General features: G+C 31.8%; 1 protein-coding gene across 2 annotated transcripts in view; it reads right to left on the reverse strand.

Moving 5' to 3' along the window:
- The window catches only part of SCFD1 (sec1 family domain containing 1), a 113,237-nt gene that overhangs the window by 80,674 nt on the left and 7,706 nt on the right, over positions 1-24,857 (reverse strand). Inside the window, exons 3-10 of one of the 2 annotated variants that reach the window (XM_003756117.4) lie at positions 24,310-24,398; positions 22,217-22,307; positions 20,076-20,198; positions 14,197-14,284; positions 9,888-9,977; positions 7,030-7,085; positions 5,581-5,666; positions 3,093-3,192 (exon numbers count right to left, since the gene is read on the reverse strand). In XM_003756117.4, coding sequence (XP_003756165.1) covers positions 3,093-3,192; positions 5,581-5,666; positions 7,030-7,085; positions 9,888-9,977; positions 14,197-14,284; positions 20,076-20,198; positions 22,217-22,307; positions 24,310-24,398 — 723 coding nt within the window. The remainder of the gene's footprint in view (positions 1-3,092; positions 3,193-5,580; positions 5,667-7,029; positions 7,086-9,887; positions 9,978-14,196; positions 14,285-20,075; positions 20,199-22,216; positions 22,308-24,309; positions 24,399-24,857) is intronic. The other variant, XM_012546904.3, reaches the window with a different exon arrangement.

Here is a 24,857-nt window from a genome sequence, read left to right on the forward strand (position 1 = left end):
ATGTTGGAGGGATGTGGAAAAACTTGGACACTAATACAAACTGATCCGATCATTCTGAAGAGCAACTTTGAAACTATGCTTTGGAACTATATCCAAAGGGCTATAAAAACTATGCATATCCTTTGATCCAGCAGTGTCTCTACTTGATATATCCAAAAGAGATCATAAAAAACGGAAAAGGACCCACATGTGCAAAAATATTTGTAGCAGCCCTTTTTGCAGTGGCAATGAATGGAAATTGAGTGGATGCCCATCAGTTGGGGAATGGCTGAATAAGTTATGATAAATGAATGTCATGAATTACAATTGTTCTATAAAAAGCAATTAGCAGGATGATTTCAGAAAAGCCTGGAAAGACTTTTATGAACTGATACTAAGTGAAGCAAGCAGAATCAAGACAACTTTATACACAGTAACAATAAGATTATGTGATGATCATTTGTGATGGACTTGGTCCTCGCATCAGTGTTGATTCAAGATAATTCCAACAGATTTAAGATCGAAAATGCCATATACATTCAGAGAGGGAACTACGGAACCCAAATGTGGATCAAAGCATAGTATTTTAAGCTTTTTTTTTTGTTGTGTGTTTGGTTGATTTTTTTTTCTTTCTCATGTTTTTTTCCCCTTTTGATATGATTTTTCTTGAGGAATACAATAAATTGTGGAAATGTGCTTAGAAAAATTGTACAGATTTAACATATCAAATGGCTTGCTGTTTAGGGAAGAAAGGAGGGAAAATTCGGAACAAAGTTTTGCGAAGGTAAATGTTGAAAACTATCTTTGCATGTATCTGAAAAAAATAAAATATTATAAAAAAATAAACAAATTGTATTACATGAATATAATTCTTACTATATAGCATAAGAAGCAATGAATATGAAGATTAGAGAGAAACATGGGCAGTCTTAGGTGAACTGATGGAAAATGAAGTAAACAAAACCAGAAAAACAGTATACTTTGTTACAATAATGTATATGGAGAATAACAACAAAGAAACTTAACACTGTTTTCTTTATAATAATATGAAAATGAAAATGTGCACCTCCTGCTTTTTTGAAGTTAGAAAACTATGGGTATGGAACATATTACATATATATCATCAAATTTGGCTAATAATTAGTTCATTTTGCTGAATTAAATTCCTTTCATTATACATCTTTTAAAATTTTCTGTTACAAGAGATACACTAGAGAGAAGAGTTGGAGGAATACATTTGGAAAGGAAATATAAAAGCAAAATATAATCAATAATTGGACCTGGTATGGGAAATTTTTGAAAGGATATGGATGGTTATAATATGGGCTGTTTTTAGGAAGCACCCACTTCAGCAAGATAAAACAAAAATTGCACTAAAAGTTTTGGCACTATCCATGTTTAAAGGTTTCCAACTTCCTTATGGAAGAAAATATTCACCATATACAGAAATAGGCTAAATAATATTTCAGAAATTACAAAGCATTTTCAAAGACCTGAAACTGCTCCCTACCACTTGAGTTCACTTTTTTTTTTTTTTAACACGATACTTTCCTGGTAATACTGTATAGTTATGAATCATAGAATTCATAGAACTCAGAAGAATCAAAATTCTAAGTGGTCCAAAATACAATGGAAGACAAGAGGAATGGGAAATATTTATATTAAATATAGCAGTACTTAAAAAAAAAAAAGCCAAGAATGAGAAAATGCTCTTTAATTGTATAATGACTGAATAAATTGTGGTATATGAACTTACTGGAATATTGTTTTGCTATATGAAAGACTTCAGGGAAACCTGATGAAGAGTGAAATAAGCAGAACCAAAAACATGATGACAATGGGAACACAAAGGAAACAACACTCTGATCAATACAAGTCAATACAGTGACCACTTGAGTGTTGAGAAGACTCATCTATGAAGCATCCCATTTACTAGCAAAGGAAGAGTGTAGAATGAGGCAAATATTTTCATATATGAATAATGCAACAGCTTGTTTTCTCTGAAATGTTTTTATTTGATATGAGAGAGGCCTCTAATTGAGAGATTAAGAAATTTAGCTAAGAAATGGCAGTAATATTTTTTAAAAAGAATATCAAAAATAATTTTTAATAGGGAGGTAGATGAGATAACAGCTTTTATATATGACATCCATAAACATTTTAAGAAGCGGAAGAAGGTTTCCAAATCACTGAGGAGTTTCATTTGTGAAAAATTCAGGGAAAGATACACACACACAAGAATCAAAACAGCATGATGATGCTTAAGTGAGTTGTGATTTGCAGTTATAGAGCAAATATTCACATGGAGGAATTCATAGTTTATATACTGAAAGACAATGATTTAATACTCTCCATTTGCCTAGCCGCTTTTCAGAACTACTATTAATGTCTTACGTTTGTAATAAAATTTTCTTTTTGAAACATCTAATATTTCTCTGAAATTTCTAAAACACAATGGCTCTGTGAAGTTTTAAAGAGTATTTTACCTATGGGTATTTATTTGGCCACCTAAAATCATTAGAAGCAAGTTTTACTTTGGATGTTTTTAAAGTGTGTTGATGTTACAATTGATAATCTGATTATTAAAATGACAACTTGAAACTAAGAGCCACATTTCTAAAAGAGAATAATTTAGAGATCCACCAAAACAACCAAAGATACATAAAAGAGAATCTCAGAATTATAAATTCCTTATCCTAAGCCGAGTTGCCCACAAAATTTTGATTATATAAATGATTAGTTTCCCAAGAGCTAAAAAATTATTTTAACCAAAATACATTTAGTGTAATTATATAAAGATTTTTAAGGAGCATAGTAAAACACTATAGAGAAGTTTGGTGGACCCCTACTTAAAAAATCCTTAATTAGTTCTAGTCACTGTTTATATTTTAATGGAATTTTACTTATCTGAAAATATTCCATAATCCAAACAGGACTTAATTTATTCAACTTTATTAGAAATTACTATGAATATTGGAAGAAATCTTACAACTTCAGCATAGGGATATTTGTCTATACGTTTAAGGATTAACACATACATTCTATGTGATGGTAATTAAAGGACCATTAACACAACTACATTTCAGTATTAAGTGATGTATTTAGTCTCTTACCAGAACATCATGCACCAAGGCTTGGTATGTCCAAGTATGGTGTAAAGGGGTAGCCAAATCTATGTTCCTGTCAACAAGGACTAATAAAGGCCTTTGGAAGCTGCAAATAAAAAAATTACATCATTACATCAAAGGATCATAAGACTGTGAAATTGTTGAATCAGGTTAAGAAATGCTTCAGAATACTAATGAATTCTATGCATGATGAAAGGACACTTAGCTTATTTAGTTTTCTCTCTTACAGAAGGCAAACTAAAAATCATTATAAAACACTTGAATATGAGGATAAGGATAATGTAGTCTTATTAAGATACTACCATCATTAAAAAAAATTAAACAGCTAAAGACATATAATTGCTAATTTAGTGCAAGAAGAGAAATGCACAATCCTACTGTCAATATCTATACTTGAAAAAAAAATTAAACCAAAAAAGTTTTGTTCTCATCTTCATCTCAAATTTAAAAGTCACAAAACTGACTGTGATAATATTTTTTAAAAGATATTACTAAGTTTGTCATTTTATAGAGTTTAAAATGTACTGTTACCCTTAATCCATCACTCTAACAACAATTCAGGGTATGGAGAGGACACTAAAATTCTTGAGGGTTATGACAAGAAAGCACAAGCTCTGAGAGGTCTTAGGGGCTAAAAAAGCTTCAATCATGAAGCTGATAATTAAATATATTTATTTCCTAAGAACCAGGGCTAAGTTGGGAGAGAATTATTGCCACAGGGTTGCTTATCAGATGATGAAATGTTGCAGCCAAAGTAATTTATTAAAACCATTTTATTAAAGCATAAAGAAGTTGTGATCTTCATTGAGGCAGAGTCTAAAGTTACAAATAAGAAATCAAAGATCCTTAAGATATTTAGCCAAAATAAATCTTAAATGAGAATATGCCTTTTCAAATTTAGTTTTCAGTAGCTGCTTTTAAAAATATATTACAACCACTGAAGAAACTCTGGAACAATTTAAAGCAACTAATGAGCCAGGAAAAAGTTCAAATGACTATAAAGTACCTACATAAAAAAAAATTATGTCCTACTTTAAACAAACCTGACATATGATTATCTAGATTTACCTTCCTCCAAAAAAGAATAAAATTAAGGAGCAACTATTTTGATTACAAAATTATTCCTCATTGATTCCCTAAAATGGCAAAATGTTCCATGTCACTTAAAATAGGATAAAATATAAAAATAAATTTTAGGAAGATATGAATTGCATTAATATATTGCATATCTTAATATACATGATGATTTTGTAATCTCCAAGTTATTAAAAGAGCACCATAGTCCTTTATTATATAAAGAGCAAATTTGAATCAATAGGTATACAGAAAGCAAGAAGGAGTTGGAGTTGATGAGATGGATGCTGGAAAGCAGTTTTTTCTCAGCAGTTCAACTAAGTAGGTTCAGGAGTTGAGGGAGAAAATTTCTAAAAGCTATTTGTCCTGCTCTATATACTATTTTAAGTCAACTAAACCAGATTTTTCAAACCTTCACCCCAATGCTCCCTCCTTTACTGTGGTTTATAATTAATCAACCATAATTTATAATTTAATATAACTCTCTGCAACATTTGACTAGTCAAAGCCTTCATTCTTGAAATACAACTAACTAATCTATAACTCAAAAGTATCTTAATAGGGACAAAGTTGCCTAAGATTTCATGATCTCTTTATACTATACCTTTGCTACTAGAAATGAAAATCTACCAAAAAAATCATATAATAGCATTAAATGCTTTCTATTGATTTTTTTTCATCACCAAGTGAGTTAAAAGGACCACTACAGAGAAAAACTTCTAACCTTCAAAAACACACCACTAGAACTAGGCATTCTTCCTAAAGACAATAGATTCAGGAGGTGGCTAGGATAAGGCATCAGCCCTGAAATTAGGAGGACCTGAGTTCAAATCCAGCCTCAGACACTTAACACTTCCTAGCTGTGTGACCCTGGGCAAGTTACTTAACCCCAATTACCTCAGCCAAAAAAAAAAAAAAAAAAAAAAAAAAGAAGATAATAGATGCAAGTGAATTTTCTACCAAAGAAAGGCAAATACTCAACAAGATTCCATCCTCATAGATCAAGATTAACTTAAAGACAATGAATTTGATCTTTCCTGTAGAAATATTAGAAAACTTATAAAATAACTAGGTAATACTTGTAGAAGCATGAAAAATGTGGTGATTTTAAAACTGTGCACTCTACTTCACAAGAATTAATATGCAATGTTTCTCCCATCCTGGCCATCTAATCTTTTCAAACTTCATTTGGATAGAATTAGTATTAATATTCTTTAAAGTATTTCACCAAAACTTTGAATTTCATATCTTAAAAAATTCCTGATACCAATTATACATTTAAAAGGCCATACTCTGACTTTATATAAGAAAATAGGAAAATAACCTTGAATGAGGGTAGAAATAGTAATAGCTACTCATTTTTTAGCTACTATAAGCAAAATATAAACAAATACAATACCTGAACTGACCAGCCCCAAGTGTGTCACCTGTAAAAAGGCTATTTCTTGCATCTCTTAAGTTTTCTCGAAGTTTCTTATCTAGTTTCTGGAGAAAAGTCAAATGTGCGATTAAATTTTAAAGTACATTTTCATAAAATGAAGGTTAAAAATTACATAAATGGCATTAGACATGCAAACTTATGAAAGAAAATGCTACTGCTAATGTAAAATGTGTCAAATTTTTCTGTTCTTTAGATGTAATCATTAACTAAGGAGCCTTTAAGATAGGCATTGATTTAATAAGGCCAAACCTCCTCTCTCATGTCAGACAACCTGGTTCAGAATATCCCTAAGAGAACAATGAGATGCCATCAATTCTTTTAATCACATAGACCTAAAGAACAAGTAGAAATTTCAGAAGCTTCTGGTTTTACCTGAACGCTGTATTCTGAACTTACTTTGTCTTACTAAACCTTAAAAGATATCAGCTTATTTGTAGAAATGAGGGTTGAGGCTGGAGAGAGAATAGTTCAAAAGTGTAGCTGAATAGGAGGAAGAGAAGGGCTAATAAGTTAGGGGTTGTATTGGATAGAAGCAGCAAAGAGTACCTGAGGATCCCATTCCAAAAAAAGAAAAAAATCTTCCCCACATCTTCTATTTATCACAGATCCATTAGTTTTATGATTGGGCTTTTATAAATTCCTTAATTCAGCCAAGTGGTATAGTGAATAACTAAGCACTGAAACCTGGAGTAAAAAAGATCTGAATTCAAATTCTACCTCAAAACACCTATTAGCTTTTTGACCCTAGAAAAATCACTTTAACTTTCTTTGCTTCAGTTTCCTCATCTATAAATTAGGGAAGTACCCCATCTCATGAGGTTGTCGTGGGGATCAAATCAGATAACATGTAAAAAGCTTTGCAAACCAAAAAGGACTATATAAACAGTTATTATTACTGGTTGAACTTTTTCTTTTTCCTTACAACGATGAATTCAATGGAGTAGGAAATATCAAGAAATGGCTATCAGATTAAAAACAAAAATACTTCAAAAAACTCCTCTTTTGGGGGAAGGGGTGATAGTGGTATCAGGTAATCAAGTTTAAGTGATTTGTGCAAGTTCACATAGCTAGTAAATGTCTAAGGCCAAAAGCATTTATTTTAAATAAACAAACAAATAAAAAAAACAATGGAGGCAAATATAATTCTTTGTTGAAGTAAAGGAATGAGTAAAGTATGCTGGGCTGACATTAATGCAGGTCCAAACATAAGGACTGAAAAAATTATGGATGAAGAACAAGGATAAAAGTGGAAATCTATATAAGCCAAAAGCAAGATTAAGTATCCACTCCATAAGCAACATGGAGCCATGTCTTTAAATATCCACAAAAAGACTGAGCATGAAGAGAAGAAATAGCACTAGATTTAATTTATGCTCTTCATGAAATAAATCATTAAGAAAAACTTACCACTGCCACCATTTCTGCTGCTGTTCCTCTTGAGCATCTAATTATAGGAACAGCACCTAGTTTAAATTAACAGTAATATTACTATTGTTTATATTTAAATGTATCCATTTAAGTAAACTTAATATTAAAAAATTACAAATAAAATTCTTAATAGGAACTATTAGTGTTTTAAAATAAGACTACAGATTAAAAAAAAGTTCTATAGTAAACAGGGTTTCCAATAAAATTCTCTGAATATGCAAATCAATCTATGGAATTAACAATTTAACAGAAACTAGGTAATTCATTTTCCATTTAATTTTGTTCATTTGATTTAATCTCATCAGCAAAGTTAGTAAAACAATTTTCTAGTTAGCTTGAAGTAGAAATCAGATGGCTAAAATAAACTCCATATCAGATGTCTGATTTATTACACAATCTTTCTTTTAAAGTTTTTTTTTAAAAGACCATACCCAATCCCCCTTTCTCAATTTCCCTATTTTTCTCAACAACATACAATCTTTCTAATAAACAAGGCTCCCAACTTAGGTAAGTTATTCTCTATTCTTCATTCTCTCTCACCTTCAATCCCATTCAATCACTCATCAGTGATTCTGTCAACTATCCATCTCAGATTTTTCAACTCACACAGCCACCATATTGGTTTGAGTCCTTGCAATCTTTCAACTGGATTATTGGAACAATTTCCCAATTTATCTCCCAAATCCCTTTCTCTTCAATTCATACTTTACATGGCTACCAAATGGATTTTCCTAAAATACAGGCCTCAAGAAATTATTCTTGTTTAATAAACTTCATTGGTTTCCTACACTAGATTCAGGTACAAACTCCACTCTTAGATATTTAAAAAATTTCAGATGTATTTATAACCTGCTTTTTCATGCTTGTTATACACTACTCTTCTTAGACAATCTTATAGTATAATCAAACCAGCTTTCTCCTTCTCATTTTACACCTTTCATGTCTAGGCTTTTGCACTATATCTCATATCTAATCCCTTCTCAAAACTCCTGTTTTTAATCAAAGCTCTACTTTAGCTGACTTCAACAGTCTCTTCTGTTACCTCAAGTTGTTAGCAACTTCCATTCTCATATTTGTCTTCTACGTATACAGGTACACCTCTCCCTTCACAAAATGTAGACTACTGAAAGTAGGGACTTTCATTTTTATCCATGTATTCCCAGAACTTGACACAGTATCTGACATGCAATAGGGTGGGTAGGCTGATTATATGGATTTGTAAAGTCACTCATGGAATGCTGTTTATTCACCTTTAAAATAAAGAATACCTAAAATCCCCTCTTAATCCTATGATTTTTTTGATCTACATATTTCTCTTCAAACTTCAAAAGTTTAATGTAGTACAATGTAGTTCAATACAGAAAACTACCAATGAATCATTTGCTTCAAGAAAATATTGGAAGTTACATTTACCATAGTATGTGCACTTTGGGACAGTAACAAGGATTGTGTTCATTTAATGAGTTGATAATTACCAAAAATTATCAGTCAGTTAATTATTTAAAAGTTTACATATAAGGCATTCTCTAGGGACAGGAGTCTGCACAAATATCTAAATAAACCAGAGATCTAAACAATGAGGCAGAAATAAAGGAATTGTCCTATCATGCCAAATTGTTGTAGGTTAAATTATAAATATTAATAGTTAACATTTATATAACACTTCAATGCTAATTCAAATATAATTTAATTGCTGTAACAATTAATTATTAATGTTCATTCTGTAGGCATCTTCCCTATGCCCTCCCATAAAGTTCAATTCACCAAGATATTCACGTTTCTCACTTGTCTTGAAATGGAGAGGATGCCACTGCAGCAAAAAGACCATCTTAGTGGACCACAGCATCTTTTTTTGGTCACAGATTTATTTGAGGACATCCTTTACTCCATTCTTTATTCATAACAGGCTAGGTATAGGGCAGCCCATTTATACATATCTTCCATTGCCTTTGGATCATACTCATTTTCAATTATTCAGAGCCTGTAGCAATCCATTTTCAGAGCCATACACCACTAACAAAAGAATATTGGTATTAAGATAGGCCTCTGTTTCAGGAAGAAGTTTCAGGTCATTACAGGAATTTAGTAATTTTCCAAAAGCACATCAGCCCACTTTCCCCATTTCCCAATTCTGAGCCCAACTCATTATTGTCCACTTGCATCTGTCCATCTAGATATCAATGGACAAAAATTACAAACTATTGACTCAATTGCATATCATAATCTGGTCGACCAGTATAGTCTTCTTCAATTGACTTAAGTCCTTCGGAGGCAAGTACTGTTCATTTTTTTTTTTTGTATCCCAAGGGCCTAGAAATACACTAGGCATTTAATAAATGCTTATTGATTGATTGATCTTTCATATATGTGGTTGTTGTAAAGTTTGTTAAGTTAATTTTTAAGTGGTTATGGAATGAATTCAGTTTGTTCTCTATATGATACAATTGGAACAATGTGAGCAACAAGCAGGAACTTGTGGGAAATCTAAAACTTGAGAGGAAATACCTGTTCAAAAACAACTCTAAGTTGCATTTCCTATGGCATAGACAAATCAACCTGTTTTGTGTCTCATCTAATATTAAGGATTAGAGGGTAAGCAAATAACATTCTCTCAGTTGTTACATCTTATAGAATTTTGAGATGTATGGATGATAGACATCTTATTGCAGGAAAGTTTTTCAATTAGTTGTTTACATCTACCTATCAAAAACTTTTTTTTTATGGTTGGCAACAAGTATCTTGTATTCTCTTTATCTTTCAGTTAATTGTATAATAGATAGCATATAAATTTTAAATTAAACTTTCTTTACATAAAGGAATAAAACTTTAAAACTTACCAAGTGTAACAAAAAAGCAAAAGAGGCTATCAACAATAGTGTCCATAATGGTTTCCATTTCCGTGTCTGTAATATCTGGCCTATTAATGGCTAAAATAAAATTGATGAAAGGAAAAAGGTAGCAAAAAATATAGGTTTACATCAAATCCATTAATTTATCAACAACTGCTCAAATAGTTCCATAGCATTCCCAAAACTATTTATTACATTTTTATGATAACGAGGATGGCCAAATTTAAATTTCATTAATAAATTCTATATTTCAAATATCAGGAATAGAAATTAGTGTTAAAAGTGATTAGTAATAAAAGTCACTTCACAGTTAACAAATAGAATTTTACCATATGTAACTCAATTTAAAATCTCAGAATTTAAAAAACACTAACTATCTAAAACTTCAATTTTGACAACATTTATAAGTGCTTATATCTTGAGCAACAGGTTAAAACTGTGAGAAAAGAAGATTAAATAAAATGTTTTTCACAGTTTCTGCCCTTGTGAAGCTCAGACCCTATACTGGGTATAGGATATAACCACAAATCACTGTAATATATATATTATATCTTATATATATATTATAATATATCTTAGAAAAAGAGATTACTCACTCAAATATGAGTTGAGCAGAAAACAATATTCCAACCTTCTGACAGGGAGACTCACTAACACCCTTCCAATGTTATAGCACAGTGAAGAGGTTAGTTTAAGTTGTTGAAGGCTACACTAACTGAATATAAATGCTGGCAGGTCTTATACTGACTAGACAGTTTCTCAAAGAGGTTCTGGAACTAAATGTATTCTGAGGGCCCATCTTATCAAGTTAAGAAAAGACTTTTTTTTACCAGAAAGTTAGCTACTATGTTTTTTCCACCACAGAAATTCATAAAACTGTCTCCTAAGACAGAAAGATATTGAGCAGGGATTATTAACCTAAGGTCTGTGACCTTTTTTTGGTTATTAATTCTATATTTTTTGATGACTATATCTCAACATACTTTGTTATCTTGTCTTGTGTTTTATGTATTTAAAAGCTCTGGCTTCATCAGACTGGCAAAGGGTTCATGACACAAAAAAGCTTAAGAAATTCATGTTCAAAATATGGCAAGACCAGAAATACTAGTGGAATATGGATTCAAAACTACAGTGCCAAATAAACTAGAGTGCCAGATGAACTCTCTCTTTAGTACATAGGAAGCAAAATTTCAACAAAACAACAACTTGTGAATTCCCAAACAGTTTTCAAAACACCCTATTATTCCTGATCAAAAAAATTTTAAAGCTTACTAATAATAAATGTACTTGAGTACTCAAAAATTACTAGCTTTTAAGCAATAACAAAAATAATGTTGAGAATTTATCAAGAATGCTTATTTAGGAACTAGAATACAGATAAGAATATGATAATAGATAACTAAGCAAACAAGTTGATATAAATAGTTAAAGATAAATAAATAAATAAAGGCACCATAGTAAGTATTAGTGAATCTATACATGGCCTTGGAGCTCAGGAAGATATGGCTTCAAATTCTGCCTCTGTGAAATATTGCTGGTGCAAGTCACTTTATCCCTGGTAGCTCCAAGCAACTAAGGCTATTATTAATTGCAGAGAAGGATCAGTCTATATAAATAAATTCTTCCCTAGGATCTCTCCTTACAAGTGAAAAATCACCGCTTAGAGGAGGGGGTGTAAAACTAAAATTGTAAACTATTTTTCCACTTATTTCATTTCACAACATATCTGACAGTGAAAAAACCAGAGACCAATTAAACTAAGATAACAGTTTTAAGTTAACTCTAGCCTGAAAGTGACTGCTTATTAAAATGATGAATTAGTGTACTAAGCTGTACTATCCCATATATGTGATTTAAAGTGAAATGACTTTACACCACAACTTATAATTGTATTTTCAAAGAATGGGAATTATTCTGTTATTAATTCTAGAAATCATTTAATACCTGTTGGCTAGCCCATTTTTAAGAAATTATGTCTTTTTAGATAATATTTTAAGATTTGCAAAGCATTTTACAAATATTATTTATCCTCACAGCAACCTTGGGAAGTAGGTCCATTTTCTTTTTTTCTTTTGGTATTTCATATTTTTATTTTCTCCAGTTATATGTAGAACAAATCTTTATACTTGTTTTTAAAACTTTGAGTTCCACTATAACCAAAGGGCTATCAAACTGTACAGCCTTATATTCCAAGATCATATAAAAGGGAAAAAGACCCACATGGGCAAAAATATTTGTACCATCTCTTTTTGAAGTGGCAAGAAACAGGAAACTGAATGGATGCCCATCAGTTGGAGAATGGAAAACAACTTATGGTATAAGAATATTATAGAATATTATTATTCTATAAGAAATGATCAGCAGGATGATTTCAGAAAGGCCTGGAGAGATTTACATGAACTGATGCTAAGTGAAATGAGCAGAAAGTGGCTCTTTTCAACAATGAAAAGACTCAGACCAGTTCCAATGATCCTGTAATGAAGAAAGCCATCTGCACCCAGAGAGAAGACTATGGGAATTGAATATGGATCACAACATAGCATTTTCACTTTTTGATGTTGTTTGTTTGCATTTTATTTTCTTTCTCATGGTTTTTTTTTTTCCTTTTTGATCTGATTTTTCTTGTGCAGCATGATAATTGTATAAATATGTATACATATATTGAATAATTTGCCATCTAGAGGAGAAAGTGGGGCAAAGGGAGGAAAATTTTAGAATACAAGATTTTAGAAGGTCAACGATGAAAAATTATCCATGCATATGGTTTGAAAATAATAAAACTTTAATTAAAAACAAAACAAAACAAAAAACAAACAAAAAACTTTGAGTTCCAGATTCTCTCCCTTCTCCTTTCATTAAGGGACATGTGCAGTTATGCAAAACATTTCTATAATAAGTCATAGTGTAAATGAAAACATAAGATCCCCTGCATATAAATAAATCCTCAAGAAAAATAAAAGTTTAAAAAAAAAAAAGACTATGTTTTAGTCTGTATTTAGATGCAATCAGTTCTTTCTTTGAGCACGGACTGCATCTTTTTTATTGTATTGCTGAGTATAGCAGAGTTATTCACAGCTGCCATCTCACAACATTGCTATTATTTTGTATATTTCCCCTTTTTTTTTTTTTTATTTAATAGCCTTTTATTTACAGGTTATATGCATGGGTAACTTTACAGCATTAACAATTGCCAAACCTCTTGTTCCAATTTTTTACCTCTTACCCCCCACCTCCTCCCCTAGATGGGTAGGATGACCAGTAGATGTTAAATATATTAAAATATAAATTAGATACACAATAAGTATACATGACCAAACCGTTATTTTGCTTGTACATTTCCTTTTGCTTGAGTTCATGAAGAACTTTCCAGGTTTTTCTGAGAGAATCCTGATCATCTTCTCCCACAGAAAAATTATATTCCACCCATAATCATATATAATTTATTCAGTCATTCCCTAATTGATGACCATTCCTTCAATTTCCAATTCATTGCCCTGACACAAGAGTTGCTATACACATTTTTGTATATATAAAATAATCTTTTTTTTTTTTTTTTTGGGGGGGGGGGGGGGGGGAAATTCATGTCTAGTAGTGGTATTGTTAGGTCAAAAGATATGCTTTATATGATTTTATAGCACTTTGGGTATAACTTAAATCTTTTGATCCTTTATCAATTGGAGAATGAGTTTTTTTTTTTTTTTTTTTTTTTTAAATAATAAACTTCTCTATGCATTTGAGAAATCAAGGCTCTAACAGAGATATCTGGTTCAAAATTCTTTTCCCAATTACTATTGTTAACTATTTCCCCCCATTCTCTCTCTCTCTCTCCTTTCATTCTGACCCCTCCTCAAAAGTGTTTTGCTACTGACTACCTCCTCCCCCAACAGTGAATTAGTGTACTAAGCTCCACTATCCCTATGCACTCTCTCTCTTCTATCACCCTCTCCCCTTCCCCTTCTACTTTCCCAGAGAGTAAGACAGATTTATATACCCATACTGAGTGTGTATGTTAAAGAAATTATGACTTAAAATCTATACAAATCTAACATAATAGTACAGAGGCACTAGATAAATACTTTTTGATCTTACTATTCATAAGATTGCTGAAAACCAAGTATACTTTGGTACTGCTAATGACTTTACATTCATAAATCTATGAACAATTCTAGTCTTAAAGTACAAAACAGTCTCTACTTGTAAAAAAAGCTACCATCATAGTCAATCGCACACTTTTTAAAAGAAAACTTTTAAATATATGCACTTATACATAGATAAAAAAAACTACAAATTTACATACCACGATAAGACACAAGCTCTTTATTTTGATTGCATAGGACAAACATATCATCTTCCAAAGTAATAAAATTGAGATACTGATCAAAAACCTAGGGGGAAAAAAAGGAACATCTTTTAAAGAATTATTAATACTTGGTTCTAGTCAAGGTAAATACAATTTGATAAAACTTACTGAGCAAAAAAAAAAAAAAAAATAGAAAAGATTTTACTAGGACTAATAATCATATTACCAACCTATTATTTAATTTAGTAGGAGTGAAATAAAAACATCTGGATAATTAAAAAATATAAAATTTGCCTAACAAGGATATCCATTCTATGATATTTAAACTTATATAAAATTTAAAACTTTTGACAACTGTCTCCCCTGAGAAGTTTAGAAATTAAAAATGCTCTATAATATAAACTAGGGATAAATGTATACTATTTTAAAAAATACTAACTAGAAATTCTAAGATAAATATCTAAAAATGTATTAATGGAATTCAAGTTAGACTATCATTTACTTTCCTTTCCCCACTCCCCCTTCAAATAAAGCCATTCCGAAGGGACTTGGTGGGAATTTTAAGGCTATTTTTAAAGGAAATTTTTGAGCAACACACCTTTTTAATAAGGTAGAAAAATTCAAGTATAAGTCTATAAGAACTAGAAAGGCAGGGGGCTCTTCTGAATAAAAGGAAGAGAAAGTATCTGGTTTGATTGTACAAGTAAATATAGTAAAGGGAAGTAAGAATGATTCAAATTCCTTGTACAAAAGAATCACTTCAATTAAGTGCTAAATGAAAAGTTCTTTGCAGTCCACCTCCCTCCTCTTTCCCTTCTGGGATTATCTTTTATTTATATTGTAATTATCTTGTATACACTTAGTTATTTTGGTTATTGTATTTCCTCCATTAGAGTCTGAGCTACTTGAGGGTGGGGACCATGTTTTTCTTTATCTTCAGATTTTATTTGGTCATTTTCAGTCCTGTCCAGCTCCATGACCTCATTTGCAGTTTTCTTAGCAATGATACTGGAGTGACATGTGAATTTCTTTCTCCAGCACATTTTGAAGATGAGGAAACTAAGGCAAACAGGATTTAGTGGCTTATCCAGAATCACAAGGTTGATAAATGTCTGAGGTCAGATTTGAACTCAAAAAGATGAGTTTTGACTCCAGGCCTGGCATGCTATCCACTGCACCACCTAACTGCCCTTTCTTCATACATCCAAGGTTTAGTTAGCACAATACTAAATAATAAGAATTTATTGACTGACCTGGTTTTTAATTTGCTTGTTATTTTATTACACTTACAGTCTGATCCATAAAAATTTGAAATAGCATTAAAGGATTTGAAAAAATTAAGTATTATTTAATTATGTCAAGAAAGGGCATTAACCCCATGTACCATGGGGACAATATCTATAAAAGGCTGAATTTCTTTTAACCTTTCTAAAAATACATAATTCTATAACATAGTTAAAGTGCTTTCCACCTGAGACTATAGTCACCAAATAATTGTTAAGTACCAATTTTTCTTTTTGTAATAAAATGTCTCCCCCAAATCCTCACAATATGTAGACAAAAATAATCTAATTTTCAAAATTATGTTTGTAAAAAATAAAATAATCAATCAAACCTATTTGTGCCCAAGAAATTAACAACAGGCTTATCCAAAAGCACATATAAATAATATAAATACTTGGAATTAAAGTTTAACATATTGCTCTAAAAATGGAATCAAAATGACAAACAGACATCTGGTTTTCTAAGGAAAATTTAACTTTTAAAGACACTGCAGTACTGTTAAGTTTTTTATTATTAATAACATTTCTTACTCTGCTGGCTACAATCTCAATAAAATTTTTAAAATTTTATCCACAAGATTAATAGATAGGCTGCATAAGACAGAGCTAATAACAATTTAAGTTAAAATAAAAAGATGAATTACAAATGAGTAACTAAGATAATAAAAACCTAGTAAAAACAAATTAAAATAAGACTATAAAACAACATTTCCAGATCCTATCAAATTAAGTGTTCAAGCAACACTTATTAAATTTAATTCTTATAAGACAATATTTTGTTCTAGGATAATAGCCAACATTCATAAAGTGCTTTTCAAATATTTATCTCCATATGAACCTTCTGAGACAACCCTGTGAGCAATATACTTTCCTTATTTTACAAAAATGAAAAATGAGGTTAGAATGAAGTTAAGTTACTTGCCCAGCATCACAGAGCTATTAAGTATCTATAGGAGGATATGAATTCAAGTCTTCTTCACTCCAGGTCACTATATTAACTAGTTGCCTAAGATTTTGCCTATATTCTAGGAAACAAATAGTAATAACTGAGATGTTCCAAGGTAGTTTTTCTTGGGAATGACAGAGTAGAGAAAAATATAAATTGTAGCAGATGTTAACAAATTGGAATTTTGGCAAATTAGATGGTAGAGAGACTGTATATAATAATAATTTTTAAAAGTACTATATGCATTGGATTTAGAGTAAAACAAGAATTCTCTCAGCCAGGAAAAGATTCAATTTCTGAAATCTGAAATCTGCCAACTTTTCAGAACTCTAGTTAGTAAGAATCATCAGGTAGGGCCAGACCACTTCCATCATAAGTCTTAAGACAATTTAAAAAAATGATTTACTATACAAATCTAATCCATCTAATCACATTTTAAATGGAGAAATTCCCTCCAATTGTAAAAATAAGACTGAAATAATTTTTTTTAAAGATTTCTTCATCAATATCCTACATGAAAAAGCAGAAATATGGAATTAAATGCATATTTGATTGAATTGTGCTTTACTTTGGATTTCCTAAAAATGGATTTTAAAAACATTCTTACTTAAAGAGCATGACAAAAAAATTAGCATTTCTGTAGGACTTTATAGTAAATGATTTTGAAAAATGTTTTACAGTTCCTTTTAAATATTGTGTAGTTAATTCTTTAAAGGAGTAGAAACAGATCATGGAGTTTCCTCCTCCTTCTGACTGTTGCTTTAATACCAAAAAAGATGATCTAAGATCTCCAGGGGTCCAAGGAGAGGGAATTAAAAAGATGCTATTGTCAATTCTAATTCTGCCTATCTCTACCAAAGGTAAATGCGATTTATCTTTAGAATAAAAGGAGGGTATCCTGGATACCCTGGATTTTACTGGGTGGAATAAAATATCAGCTCTTCCATTTCTTCAAAGAAATTGCATTCACTATTTTGGTCATGTATACTTATTATGTATCTAAGTTATATTTTAATATATTTAACATCTACTGGTCATCCTGCCATTTAGGGGAGGGGGTGGGGGGGTAAGAGGTGAAAAATTGGAACAAGAGGTTTGGCAATTGTTAATGCTGTGAAGTTACCCATGTATATATCCTGTAAATAAAAGGCTATTAAATTTAAAAAAAAAAAAAAAAAAAAAAAGAAATTGCATTCACTAGAATTCAATCTATAGAGATTGTTGTTTTAGAGAAATATAATTCAGATTTTATAATTTTAAGTTTCAGCACTCCATTTTCAATTTTCTCTATTAGGAACTTCTCTGTTTTCTCTCAACAAAAAGCTTTGAGCAAAGTTTCTATTCCCTCATGTTAATTCAATAATTAACCAATTTTTTTTTTTAAAGGCATCTGGCAAGAAAAATTTCTTTAGTGTTCTCTTTAGTGAGTATTTTCTTTGTATACAGGCAGCTAAAATGTTTTTTTGGCTAGAATATTATTTTTTAAATTTATTACAAAAATAACTAATTAGTTAAGTAACAATACACATATAGTCCATCTCAGTCTTACCCCTCTACAACCACTTCTACACCCCCTTCACTACATCCCCACAAAACTTGTCATAAATATTCATACATAGTTCAGAGCAAAATCAATTCCACAACAGCCATACAGGAAAACATATGTGTCTCTATGCATTTTAAGTTCATCATCTCTGTAACAGGAGGAAAGTGGCTTGTTTCATGTGCAATCTTCAGGACTCATGTTTATTATTGCCTTGATCAAAATTCTAAAGCCTTTCACAGTTGTTTTTCTTTACAATCTCAATGTACAAATTGTTCTATTTCCGTTCACTTGTCTCTACATTAGTTTGTATTGGCCTTCCCAGTTTACTCTGAAATTCATCCTGACATTTCTTATGGCACAATAATATTCCATTAGATTCATATACCTTAATTTGTTTAGCCATTCCCTGGTAAGTATCATATGAAACTTCCAATTTTTGGCTACCAGGGAACAGAACACACCCACCCACCCACACACATACAGTGTGTGGTTCTATTTCTCTCTTTGATTTCTTTAGAGATACAGTCCGTACAGTACTATGGTTAAGTCAAAAGGTCTATAACTTTAGAGACAATTTTCCAAAATGCTTTGCAAAATGGCTGAACCAATTCATTGTTTCACCAAGAATGAACTAATGTGCTTGTTATCCCTTAGTCTCTCTAATATTTGTAATTTTCCTCTCTTTCTGACAGTATAATCAGTTTAAAGTAAAATCCTCAACCTGCTTTAATTTGCATTTTTCTAATATTGGTGATTTAAAGCATTTTTATGTGTTATTGATAGCTTGAATTTCTTTCTTTGAAAACTGCCCATTCATATATCCTTTGATTATTTATCTAGTGAAGTGGCTTATACATATGGCTGTTTGCATTTGAATCAGTTCCTTATATCCTGGGTTTGAAACATTTTTCTGAAAAATGTGCTGCTAAGACTTTTCCCCACTAATTTTAACCATATTAAATGTTTGTGCAAAAAATTAATTTTATATAACCAAAACTGCATTTTATTGTGACACTCTAAACTTGTTCAGTCATGAACTTTTCTCTTATCCATAGATTATCAGTTATTAGTTTTATCCCCCAGGTTTTTTTTAAGCTGCCTTCTATACTCTGGTTTTGTACTTCTTTGTCATCCCTTAAGGTGAAGGTTCCATGCTATTGGTACAGGCCGTCCACTGAACCTAGCTACAGATGTTGAAAATATCTGAGTAAGGATCTGAGGAACAAGGCCAGAGGAGAGAGCAACCATCTCATATCCCTAAAGCGAGGAGAGGAAAGAAAACCTGTACAGAAATGTAAGGGTTAAATGAGAATGATGAATGTAAAGCACTATGCAAATTTCAAAATGCTACATGCCAGTTATTATTACAAGTATTTAACAAGTACTATAATGTACTGCATTTGTCTTTAAAACTGCTCTACCCATCAATATTTTTTCCTTTCAAAAGACAATATAACACTACATTTGTATAATATATATTTTTTAGTTGATTTTCTTCACAAAAGCCCTGTAAGATAAGTACATCAATAATTATCTCCATTTTACAGAGGAGAAAACAGAGGCTTAGAGTTTTAAGGGATTTGCCTTTTCCCACATTCCCACAGCTGCTACAAGCAATCTGAAGATATGGGTTCTTTATCATTTTCCCATGATTAAAGAGTTCTAAAACTATAATAATTTGATATAAAACAAACATTAGCACAGTGTGAAAAAAGAATTTTGGATGATTAAAATAGTAAGATGCTTCTTATTCATGCTAAGCTAAGCAGAAAAAAAAAATAAAAGCAACAGCCCAAGACAAAGACTTTTTCAATTTTTCCAAGTTTCAGAGTAATAAAATCTATCATCCAAGTATTATAGGTTCTTTTAAACTTTATTCAGTTATACTCAAGTGAAAGACAGTTTGCTTTCTGCACTATCAGACATAGCAAAATGCACTGACAGTGTGGTTATTTATGAATGTCCCTAACTGCTGAAAATGTGTACAAAGCCATATCAATAAAAATGGACCAGATTCTGAGTATAGGTCATTAAAAGTACAACATAATATGGGATTTAAATTTTTATCTAGAATGTCAAAAATCAAACAAAAAATTCTTACCTTTGCTACTTGTGTTACTGCACTAGCTGCTAAAGCAGCATTTGCAATATCTTCCAATTTACTTCTTGAAATAGCAGAAATAAAATTTAAATAATAAGATTCATAGAGTTGATTTCGAAGATCCTGTGAAAACAATATACCTTTTATAAAATTTTATAGGGCTATCCATTCTAAATTTGGACAACACAATTGCTCATAAATGATTGGAAATTTTTTTAAAAGGATAAATGTGACATTGGAGAAAGTTAAAGACTATCACAGATATTTAGGACTATAAATTAGGATTTTAAAAAGTAATTGACTGAGGAATTAGAGATGAAATATGATATAATGGATCACAATCAGGCCTAAGATAAGAGAAGATTCTAGTTTAAGGACTGTCCTGGATACAGACTGGTAATGTATCTCTAAATAGCTATTTAATTCTGTCAAGCCCTTAGACATCTCTGACTCTCTAACTGACATAAGAGCTAACAATCAATATTGCTCGAAGGAGTTTCTTCACAAACAGTTCTTATATCAATCAAATCACAGGTCCAGGTTAAAAAAAAATAAAAAAAAAAAATATATATATATATTTGTCAATGAAATGTTATTGAACCCCAAATAGCAAAGAAATAATGCAATTTAAAAAATCATAACTGATCTTACAAAAATAAGAGGAAAAAACAGGAAAGCAATTCAGCAAAATTAACCAACACATCAATTGAATCTGACAGCACATGCAATATTCCTAAGCCATGGTTCCAGATTTCTCTAATGAAATAGGGAATGTCCATTTTTTCATCTCTTCAATAGAGAAAAACTGTCATTATAATTACAGAAATTAGTTTCAGATTTTTATTGTTGTTCTTTCCATTTACAGCACTATAGAATTAATCACAGATTAATTGCCAAATTTAACAGCTTTTTCTCAGGAACTTATCCTTCTTTCCCTCTCCACAGAATTTAACAATATAGACTCCCTCTTGAAAACTATTTACTTTTGAGTTTTCATGACATTGCTTTCTCTTGCTTCTCCTCTCTAGTCAATCCTTCTCAATTTCTTCTGCAAAATGATCATGATCTTGCTTATTTCCCATTCCCTATGTCCCCAGACATTGTTCTAGACTCTCTTCTCTCAAGGGACTTCAGGCTATCAAATAAGTCATGTAAAAATTCTTCTTCAACAACATTTTTTCATGCCAAATTGGAAGATATCCAAAAAAAAAAAAAAATCTATCCTGGTATAATGAGAAGGAACTACAGGATAGCATATTGCAAAATTTGCCCCTCACGGCTAGAAGCTGGAAAATGAATGGATGCCCATCAATTGGAGAATGGTTGAGTAAATTGTGTTTTATGAATGTTATGGAATATTATTGTTCTGTAAGAAACGACCAGCAAGATGAATACAGAGAGGATTGGCGAGACTTACAGGAAATGATGCTGAATGAAATGAGCAGAACCAGATCATTATATACCTCAACAACAATATTGTATGAGGATGTATTCTGATGGAAGTGGATTCCTTCGACAAAGAGAAGATCTAGCTCAGTTTCAATTGATCAAGGATGGACAGAAGCAGCTACAACCAAAGAAAGAACACTAGGAAATGAATGTAAACTGCTTGCATTTTTGTTCTTCTTCCCAGGTTATTTATACCTTCTACATCCAATTCTCCCTGAGCAATAAGAGAACTGTTCAGTTCTGCACACATATATTGTATCTAAGATCTAATGTAACCTATTTAACATGTACAGGACTGCTTGCCATCTGGGGGAGGGGTTGGAAGGAGGGAGGGGAAAAATCGGAACAAAAGTGAATGCAAGGGATAATGTTGTAAAAAATTATCCTGGCATGGGTTCTGTCAATAAAAAGTTATTAAAAAATAAATAAAAATAAATTAAAATGGTCAAGTAGAAAAAAAAAAATTGCCACTCACAACTGATATGCTGATTAGTTTAACAAAGTTATTTCTTTTAAAATCTTTTTTGTAAGAGAAGACTCAAAGTATAGGGGAAGAGGGAAGTATGTATGACATAAAAGCAAAAGGCAATCATAAAATTTTTCTAGCTTTGATTTTTTAAAAGTGTAATCAATAATGCTTTGATTATCTACTTTGAAATCTAATACTCAGTGACATGGAGATGTGACATTACCTGGCACATTCTGTCAATGTTTTCTTCTGTTGGCATTACAAAGTAAACTGCTGGGACATCAGGTATAGGATCCCGATCAGAGTGCAAAAGCCTAGCAAAAATCAGAAATATGAAATGAACCACTTGTCATAAACCACTTTCCTTCTTAACTGCATGCTTGTGAGGCTCCAAACAGCAACTCTCCAACAGAAGTGACATGGAAAGAGCCTCGAGAAGAGCCAAGGGCAAAGATTTTGGAGTCCAGCTGTGTGACGTGAACAGGCCATTTAACCTGAGCCTCTGCTTCCTCTTTGGGAAGAATAACCTCAGAAGCGCCTTGAGACACAAATGAGATATGAGAGTGGACCAGCATGTAGAGTGAATGGTTACTGTTATGAAAACAAGGGCAGTTGGCCAGCACCATGCTGTTTGCTGGCTGTTGTACCTGCTACCTTCCTCACTTTCCTTCAGCAACTCACTTTAGATTGCTTTTTCTGGTCATTTCTTCCCTTTAACTGAACCTGAGCTAGCAAAGCTGGATCACAGAAAATCTATCAAACAGGCAAAAAAAAAAAAAAAAAAAGGATTCTTTAATAATTCTGCAAAAGCTTTACTAGTTACGCAGAGATAAAGACAAACCTCACCTAGGGAAAGGAGCACATATCCCACCTGTCTACAATATGTCTAGTCTAACCCACAGTAAGCATGGCAGCTAGGAAGACCAATGACGAGATGAAAGAAACAGGCCACAAAGTGGCCTGGGGGGAAGGGAGGGGGAGAGAGGCGCTGGAAGGGAATGGGGGTTGCTCAGGCTGTCTTAAAGGAAGACAAGCTAAGCTGGCTAGTAGCACCATACAAAGAGTATACTCAGAGAATCGGAAGACCCGAGTTCGAATCCAGCACCAGCCACTTATTAATGTGACCCTGGGTAAGTCACTTAGTTTCTGTCTTACTCGATTTCCTCATCTATAAAAAGGGTACAGTAATATAACATACAATCGAGGATTGCTGTAGGCTCAAATGAGATAATTGTAAAGGACTTTGCAAACCTTAAAGCACTATCCAAATGCTACCTATTAATTCTGTAAGCAGCTAGTTAAGTGCCAGGCCCAGAGTCAGGAAAACTCCTCTTTCTGAGTTCAAATCTGGCCTTAGACAATTACTGTATGATTCTGGGCAAGTCACTTACTCCTGTCTGCCTCAGTTTCCTCATCTGTAAAATGAGCTGGAGAAGGAAATGGCAATCCACTTTAGTCTCTGGTAAGAAAACCCCAAGTAGGGCCATAAAGAACTGGACACAACTAAAAAACAACTGAACAAAAAATTAATATTATTATTACTATTTATAAGAGACAGAGATGAGGAGGTCCTTGATTATAGATATGCAAAACAGCCTCTGAGAATGCAGAGAAAAGGAATGAAGAACAGAGCTTGTGAAATTGTTATTAGTCCAGTCTGGCCAGAATGCAGGGCCTACAGAGTATAAAAGTAAGACTGGAAAGAAAGGTAGAAGTCAAAATATAAAATTTAAGAGTCAAAAGTTTGTTGTATTATATCCTAGAGGCAATGAGGAAGCAGGGAAGCTTCCTACCATTTGGGCAGCTATGGAGAAGGTAGATTAAATCGGGACAGAAAAATCTGAGGTAGGAAGATCAATTAAAAGAAAATGAGATAAGAAATGATCAGATAACTATCATGGTGCCAAAAAATCGAGGAGACTGATCTGAGAGATGATGTAGATGTAGAACTGACAAGACTTAGAAGATGACTGCATATAGGGGTATGAGATTAAGGTGTTTAATTTCAGAGTATTTTTTTAAATGGAAAAGAAAGAGTTAATAACTGAGTATGAAGTTGGATAACTTATATATGGTAATTAGAACACTTTACAACATCTCTGTAGTCCTAAAACAGAAAAGCAACTCTTGGGGCTCCAAAGTCTCATACTGAAAAACTCTCTTAAGAGTTAAAAAAAGACAAGGGCAAAGTTTTGTCTCATACACACTTTTACCTAACACAGACCAAAATATCCAGGAATCACAATTATGCAGAAGAAAAATTTTAACATTTCTTTTCACATAACTTAAAATTATTTTGAATGTGTTAACACTCACAGATGCAAAGTGATTCCCATGTCTCTCAATTCCTTCACAGACAGCAGGGGAGAGATAATATCTTGGCCAAATCTGTCAAAAATGAGCACCTGCCCCCAAACAAACCCAAAAAAATTCCTTTGAAACAGTATTACTACTGAAAGACAAATAAGGAACTTAATTTTTAGACATAAGTATATTTTAGCTAATTTGATAATCACACTGAATTCTTAAGCAAGCTTAAATTTAACATTTCTCACTTAATAAAGGATGTAATATAGCAATTCATTTAAAAAATTATATTATCATTCAAATTAATTGATCATAAATATCATACATACATAGCAATATCATACATTTACTATTCTAAAACATTTTTCTAGGCAAAAATGTAATATAAAAATACCAAAACTTTTTTTTTTTTTTTTTAAGCTACAGGGTAGATACATAGCAGCACAATACATTTTTTCTTCATCAAGGAGAAACACACATGCTGAAGATCTTCAGAGCTCTATAGAAACAAGGTTCATGCCTGAATACAAAGTTTACTAATATCAGATTTTAAGACT

Source organism: Sarcophilus harrisii, chromosome 2 (genome assembly GCF_902635505.1).
Source record: "Sarcophilus harrisii chromosome 2, mSarHar1.11, whole genome shotgun sequence".
Lineage (NCBI taxonomy): Eukaryota > Metazoa > Chordata > Mammalia > Dasyuromorphia > Dasyuridae > Sarcophilus > Sarcophilus harrisii.